The 8,314-nt window shown below is 38.8% G+C and overlaps 1 protein-coding gene across 1 annotated transcript; it reads left to right on the top strand.

Annotated features, from left to right (window-relative positions):
• Nucleotides 1-2,549: 2,549 nt before the first annotated feature.
• On the top strand, nt 2,550-6,069 carry gpr20 (G protein-coupled receptor 20; the record flags this gene model as incomplete). Its single annotated transcript, XM_080897525.1, has 6 exons — nt 2,550-2,883; nt 2,996-3,262; nt 3,352-3,596; nt 4,151-4,235; nt 5,592-5,717; nt 5,884-6,069. The coding sequence occupies exons 1-6, from the start codon at nt 2,557-2,559 to the stop codon at nt 6,067-6,069; spliced, it is 1,236 nt and encodes a 411-aa protein (XP_080753651.1). The 5' UTR covers nt 2,550-2,556.
• Between the last annotated feature and the right edge of the window lie 2,245 nt (nt 6,070-8,314).

Below are 8,314 nucleotides of genomic sequence, written 5' to 3'. Positions count from 1 at the left end.
GCTCGTCGTGCTGTTAGGGTTGCCTAAGGATTCCAATCATGTTATAGCTGTATCACATGTATTAACTCTTACATGCTTTATTTGACATTTGACATCAGTAAAAATATCCTAAATGTCATTCGTTTAGCCTGAAAAGTGATGACTTGAGAGGGTCAGTCAATTTATACGATTGCAGGTGCTACTAGATTTTGTACATTGAGGCTGTTTCAGGTTAATTTTGAGCCGCGTCTGTTGAGATGCATTCTAGATCCACTCGTGTGAGTCAAATCACAGAAAATTGTGGATTTAGGGAATCTTGAAACTATGTGTGTATTTTCCATGGGATAGTGGTGACAGAGTTTGAGGGTGACCTTGACACTGTGTTCCCACCACAGCTGCCCAGGTTCCCACAGAGGTAGGCACTTGCTGGTCTGGAAATAGTAAAAACAAACAAACATAGAAGTGATCATATGTATGATGCACATAAAGAACAGAGGTCAGATGGTGCCTTGATACAGACACAAGATGTGCAAGAGCGAGAAGCAACAATGTAACTAAATAATCTAAAAATGAAGACAGTAGAATCCCTGTATTCTGAACTTCTGAGATTAAATTAGGTGACAGCTAAATTAGATTAAAATAGAACTCAGAAGAGGAATAGGGAGTGGGTAGATCAGTGCTAGGTGATATCTTATTGCTGTTTTGGATACACAGACTAGTTTGCAGTTATACAATAAGCAGTAGACATGATGTTTAATGGTTATAATGTATAATAAATCCCAACAGTTCCAGCGTGATCTCGCCATTTTTACTTTCAATAAAATATATTTAAACAATTATAGCTGCAATGTTTTTATTATTTAGATTAAACAGGGCATGATGTTGTGTGATAGTAGAGGTTTTTTTTACAAAACCCAAAAATATACACTTTCTCATGCTCTGTGAAATATTATTTAATTTAATATTGTCTCATAGGCTATTTATAAAGTTTAAAGCATTTCATTTGGATCCTGTGAAGACACGGTTTATGAACAGTGTGTAAGGGCAAACTAAATGCAACTGGCTGTAGTTACGGGTGTCACAGGAAAATGTCTGACTACATTTCTAAGAGTGAAATTTAAGTGGAAAAACTTTGACAAACTGAAAAGAAAAATTCTCAAAGAATGTTTGGGAACAGTTTTTAAGTAACTCTTAAATGCACAAGTTATTAGAAATAAAGAAGAAATGACAACAGGGCTAACTTTTTTGCCATTCTGCTGAAACTTACACATAGTTCATGGGTTGCTTAGGATGAATAACATTCATATTTGTGCATATATCATAAAAGAGAGAGAAAGAAGCAAGTGCCTAAATAAAAACTTTCCTCAGAGTGCTCCACTATAACGCTTGTAAGCACTGTTAATAATGATGAACTAGGTCAAATAAGCTGACTAATATCAGAGGGTGTCACTGTGAAAACACTCATTTATTTCCTTCAGTGCTCTTAATGTTGTGTGGCTAGACTGCTCCGGTTCATGTAGATGAATCACATTATTCATGCCTCACCCTCAGTTGAGCATGTTATTCCCATTAGCATGAATAGACTACATTTTTCATCAGCCGGATGATTATTTTGCTAAGAGATTTGTTGTAAGCAAGGAGCACAAAACACAAACTCCGGGCATCACATACACTGGGCTTCTTAAACCTTCCCAGTGTGGCACTCACAGGAGCAATTAAACTGGATTTGTCATGGAAGACAAAGGATGCAGGAGTGAAATCCAGCTCATTTATGCGAAACATCACGCGACTTTGGCCTTTTTTAGTGCTTTAAATGCCAGTAGATTCTCCATGAGATTGATTCTGTAACCTTTTTCTTCTCCTTCACAGTCTTCATCTCAACACGCTACTGCTGTCCTGTTGGCTTTAGGTGTAAAATCCTCAGATCACTTTTAGTAAAAGTCACTTAAAGTAAAATAATTAAAGTAAATAAACATACACACACCAGCTCAAACAGGGGCTAATTAATGTAGCCATGAAATGACTCTCTTACTATAGATCTAAGCTTTTGTGAGCTATTTAAATGGAAAAGAAAACAAATGATCTATCTCTTTTTTATTATGATTAAATGAAAAGGTCCCTGGATGTCCAGAGTAATGACATGTTGTTTCTGTACTTTGTGAGAGGGTTATATCTTGGCCAATAAGAGCAAAAGTATTTATTTTTTATTTATAATAATAGCTGGAATGAGAATTAATCCTAGCCCCTCAGGGAGTATTGCTGTAGTGATAAATAAATATAGTTACATTATAAATATATGGGTTCAACAAGCCAGATATTGGTTTAAAATAGCCATGGCAGTGTATCTGTGACAACAGCAACAGCCAGTATGAGGTCAGAGACAGAGAGAGTGAGCATCAGAGAAAAGGAGGACAGTGTGTGTCCCTATGTTTCTCTGTAGATGCTGAAGTCAAACATAGAAAAGAGGAAGTAACATAGTACAGCAAGGCAGGCCTTTAGAGACGATGTAACTGTAAAACTGCAGGTTTCTGTTTAAACATGAAAACTAATGCAACTAATGCGTGGATCTGTCAGTAAATGTGGTGTATATATCTCTCTATAAAACTTGTATTATTCTCTCTGACAGTTTCCACTTTATCATCCGTGTCATCCTCACAATCCTCATCAGCATCATTAAGGCGGCTTATCACCTCATCGCACATCATCATGATGATGAACATTAATGGTACAGAGTCCTGGCTTTTCATCAACACTTCCTTTAATACACCTCAAATATCGGGTCCAGCAAACACAAGTGGTATGGAAAGATATCTTCAAAGACTGGCACATTTAGATGAGGGGCTCTACAATGACTTCTATGGCCTTTGGATTGCACTGGTGGTCATAAACTCCCTTATTTTCCTGGTAAGGTGTTTTGACGAAGGCTTTTTAATGTTGCACATAATTTCTATGTTGAAATTTAGTACCTCTTACTAATTTTCCTCGCATCTATCTTTTAACTCTTTTGGTTTTTCAGGTGGGCATGGTGCTCAACATAGTTGCACTTTATGTTTTCTGTTTCCGCACCAAGCAAAAGACCACCTCAGTCATCTACACCATCAACCTGGCCGTGAGTGACCTCTTGGTGAATCTCTCTCTACCGACTCGCATCCTGCTCTACTACAGTGGAGGAGCTTGTATCACCTGCTCATATCTGCACATCTTCAGCTACTTTGTCAACATGTACTGCAGTATCCTGTTTCTAACCTGCATATGCGTCGACCGGTACCTTGCCATTGTGCAGGTGAGTGTCGTCTGTAGCTTGGTTACACAGTCGTGCTTTTGAAAATGCTAGACACTTACAAGGCTGCACATTCTGCTATGTCTTTGTAGGCTGAAGCCTCTCGTCGCTGGAGGAACTCCAGTGTGGCCAAATGTGTTTGCATTTCTGTATGGCTGTTTGCCATTGTGGTTACCTACTCCTTTCTTTCCACCGCTTTTCAGCACACAGGCTGCTGTCTCTCAAAGCTCCTCTTTCTCACCATCACTGAGTTCTTTCTACCACTTGTCATCATTGTGGTCTTCACTTTGCGCATTATGTGGGCCTTAACAGACCGTCGTCTGATGCAACAGAGCAGGTAGGTAGAACTAATATTACACTGACAGATGGCGGGAAAGAAAACTAAAGTTGTTTTTCTTGTATTGAAGAAAATAAAGTGCATCCACAAAATATTCAGAGGAAATCACACACTGGCTCTGAATACTTATATACATGTTATGTTTTTGTTTTTTGTTTTAAATTTGCAAGAATTTCAAGCAAACCTTTTTCACATTGTCATTATGGGGCATTGTGTGCAGAATCTCGAGTGAAATGTAAATAAATCGATTTTGGAATAAGGTTGTAACATGACAAAATGTGGAACAAGTGAAGCGCTCTGAATACTTTTAGGATGCACTGCATTAACTGTTTACATGGATTCTCTCCAGTTATTCCAGCTTCACCGTACAGTCCTAAGATGTGCAGGGGGTTTGTTAAATGTTGATTCTGAACTGAAATTGGGTTTGAATGTGAGCCTCTTTGTTCCATGTGTGTATGTGAGCCGTCTGTCTGTCTTTGACTCACTGACACATAGGATAGTTTATATCCCATAAAAATATGCAGATAATGGTATCTTTAACTTTATTTTCTCAGGGATAGGAGAAGGAAAGCTGTCCAGCTGTTGACAACTGTGCTGATCATCTTCACAGTCTGTTTCACACCCTTTCATGTTAGACAGGTGAGCAACAAGTATTTGAACAAGTAAAAGGCCAAGTAGTATTAATGATTGTATTCTCCCTTATGAAACTGTGGATGCTTTCAACTTTATCCTCTAAAAGGATTACAAATGAACAAATGTGAGGCAGAAAACCAGCCTTTGCTTGAACTGCTCATAAATTATGTCCATGCTTGGGTGAACCTTGACCCTGCATTGTGGGTCACCGGTAGGTTCAGGACAATTTTGATTAGACAATATTACCAGGTGATAAAGCAACAAAAGAAAAATCTCTCTATATATATAACATAAATATATAGACAAAAATACATGTACAATATTTCAAACCAATATTGACATGTATTAAAAAGACAGAAAGTTTATGTATACACACACATACAGTATACACACAGTACACAGTCCTCCATTTTCAGCAGCTCAAATATAATTGGACAACTTCCTGATAAATAATTTTATGGTCAGATGAAGCCTGTTTCCTCACTAACACTCTCCAGGAGGTTCATGTATCATTGTCAGAGTCTGCAATCAATGTAAACACAAAGGGTTTACAGCAAGGTGCAAATCCACTGGTTAAACTTAAGGACAGGAAGGGCAGATTAGACTTTGTCAGAAACCATCTAAAAGAGCCTGAACAGTGCAGGAAAAGATTATTTGGACAGATGACACAAAGATTAACTTGTACCTGAATTGTGGGAAGAGAAAAGTATGGAGAAGCAAAGAAAAAGCTCATGATCCAAAGCATACCACGTTATATGTCAAACATGGTTGGAGCCAGTGATATCGCATGGGCATGTATGGCTGCCAGTATAACAGGGTCATTAGTATTTATTGATGATGCAACTGCTAACAGAAGCAGCACCAAACACTTCATGGTGACAAAAACCTTACTGCAGAAGCAACCAGAGCGTTTCCCAAGACAAAGAAATCGGACAATGTTCAATGCCCAAGTCAGTCAACCCAGTAGAGCAGGCTTTTCAGTTACCAAAGACAAAACTGAATTCAGAAAGATCCACAAACAGACAGCTACTGAAGATGACTGCAGTAAAGTCCTGGCAGAGGAGAAAACTGAGCATTTGGATATAAATGGCTTCTAGATTTCAGGCAGTCATTGACTGCAAAGTTAACATAAAATACTAAACTAAAATACAATAGAATGTTATTTTAAAAAAGCTGAATACAAAAGTAGGGAAAATAGTAAGGATCTCAAAGTTATAATTTTAATAAAATACAACAAAGATAAAAACAGTAAACAGTAAAACACAATAAACATATTAATGAAATGAACGTTTTTGTTTGACTTAATGAGAAAAATGTATTTGCTTTTATGGGAACATTTGGCATTGCCTGTTTGTGCTGCAGGTGGTGGTATACTTCTACCCTGACATGCCTCACCATGTGATAGTGTACCATCTAACTGTCACCCTCAGCAGTTTGAATAGCTGTATGGATCCTGTTGTCTACTGTTTTGTTACAAATAATTTCCAGGTAAGACTGAAGCACTTTTCCTATTCTCTTCCTCCACATTCTTTAACTTAACTTGACATTTTTCTTCTTTTCTCCACATCCACCTGTCCCTTCAGGTGTGATATGCCCATCATCATTTTTTTACTCATTGATTCTCCAAATAATTTACTTCTCCTGCTGTCTCCAGGCCACTATGAGACATCTTTTCCGCCGCGCAGAGCCCAAGCAGACCAGTGGTGACATTGTCAGTATGCAGCACAGCTCTAAAGCCTCAGCAGGGACGGACAACGCCATGACTAATAATGTTATATTGATGACCAAGATTCTCAGATCACTGCAGAGCAGCAACACAGGAAAGGACCGCACACTGTAAAATATTTTACAAAGGGTGCATAAAACTATAAGTTATAGGGATGGCACAGTTAAAGTTCTGAGTTCTGCAACTTGCTGACCAGCAGAACTCAACACAGACACTCAGTGCTGCCATTGTTTTTTTCAATGATGAGCGCCAACACAATAACATGCAGATATTCACATGTATATGATATGATATTCACACCAAGAAACATTGCCATCACTCTGGACTGACTTTTCATTTGTCAATGTCTATAGACACTTGGTCAATTTAGCCAACTGCCCTCTGGATATTATTAGAAACTACACAAGAAAATGTCTCAATAAAATGGTAAATATTCCAGTGTTGTCTGTTTTCCTTTTATTTCTGCCATTCAATTTGGCAGAAATAAGATGCATATTCATCAGTGGCGCGGTGTCACTCTTACAGAAAGGTGAGACTCTTTAACAAGACGAACTGGACCAGATTAAAACAGTGTGCTCGCAGCCTCTTGCTGGCCTCTTCCTGGCTGAAAAATTGTAAAATGTTATTCTTTCTATAGTTTTCATTTAAATACACTGCTAAACAAAATGTGTTTGGCCTCTGACATTTTTCCCTCCTTATCTTTTCTGGCTGTTTTTTTTTTCATCAGTTTTGCATGTGACTAGACTCAGTGTCATTGCTGGTAGCATACGACAATACCTGGACCCTACAGAGGTTGCACGGGTAGTCCAATCCTCCAGGATGCCAGAAGGTTTGCTGTGTCTTCCAGCAGAGACTCAAGAGCATGGAGTAGATTCTAGGAGACAGACAGTTACATTAGAAGAGCTGGAAAGTGTTTTAAAAAGTATTTAACCCATCAGCAGAACTGGTATCTGCTCCTTTGTGCAAAAAGCAGATATCAGGAAGAAGACTGCCAGAGCCCTACAAAATGACCACTAGCAGGCGTCCAGTATGAATGTCTCTGACCAATCATTCACAGACAAACTTAATGAGGGTAGCTTTACTCAGTGGGCCCTGTGCTTACTGTCAGGACATTGGAGCCTAATTGATGTTTACTGTATAATATCAAAATTTGCCACTGCGGCCCTGAACTTTTCGTGCAGGGTCACCTTGAGGATTAACCCTGAGGCATGAAAGGTTCTCGAAAAGCCATGGAGAACGTTATACTGGCTTTAACATTGTTCAGCACGACTGGTTTGGGGATGGGTCAGGGATGAAAAGGCTTATGGAGGGATGCACAGACCTCTACAGGCTAGGTTACCCACCCTGACTGATATTTGGTATCAAAATGAAATCTTACGCTCACCTGACTTAAATTCAATGGAACGCCTCTGGGATATTATGTCCATCCAAGTTGTCCTGTCCTGTCGAGTAGCTCAGTGATGCCTTCGTCCAGATCTGGGAGGAGATCCTCCAAGGCACCATAAGTTTCCTCATCCTTGTTAGGCATGCATGCAAACAGGCCATACATAAAGCCATACAACATACTGAGTAACATTTGAAATTGTTGCAATGAAATTTCTGAAAAACGGACTAGGCTGCTATATCATTTTTTCAATTTGGTTTTCAGGGCGTCTTTAAATTCAGTTCTCTGTTGGTTGATCGTTTTCATTTCTGTCAAACAATGTGGGATCCTTTCTTTCCTAACACATTACCCAGTCCACATCAGTACAGGCAAACTTTTGAGCAGTGTCGTTACCATTTATAGAACTATTAGTTTAGCAAATGAAGCAATAAAACACTTAGAAAATACCTGACTGCCCATTAAACTGTATCAATGGAAAACTGTACATTAGGTGTGTCAAAAGTAAAAGTACTCATCCTGCACCAAAAAAATTCCCCATCAGTGATATATGGATCAGTATTGCTGCTCCTGATATTTAAGGTGGAGCTCATTTTAAACACTTGTTCTCTTGACTGTTCACTTTATAGGTTGACAAAGTGGATCATCTGCCTCCATCTCACCCTATATCTAACATCCTCTTCTGTCTGCATTTCCTCCTTCACTACATCCACGAAACTCTTCTGATGTCTTCCTCTTTTCCTCCTGCTGGCAGCTCCATTTTCAGCATTGTTTGTCCAGTATATCCATCATTTCTGCCCGCCATGTGTCCAAATCATCTCAGCCTTGCCTCTCTAACTTTGTCCCCAAACAGCTCAACTTGTGCTGTTCCTCTGATACATACTAATTTCTAATCCCATGCAATCTTTAACCAGCTCAGAAACTGAGATGTGAATTTAAAAAGTATATTAAATACGTTTTCTCTTCTTGTCTTTCTTT

This window comes from Rhamphochromis sp. 'chilingali', assembly GCF_963969265.1.
Source record: "Rhamphochromis sp. 'chilingali' genome assembly, chromosome: 11".
NCBI classification, from domain to species: domain Eukaryota; kingdom Metazoa; phylum Chordata; class Actinopteri; order Cichliformes; family Cichlidae; genus Rhamphochromis; species Rhamphochromis sp. 'chilingali'.
This window is presented reverse-complemented; position numbering and strand designations above follow the sequence as displayed.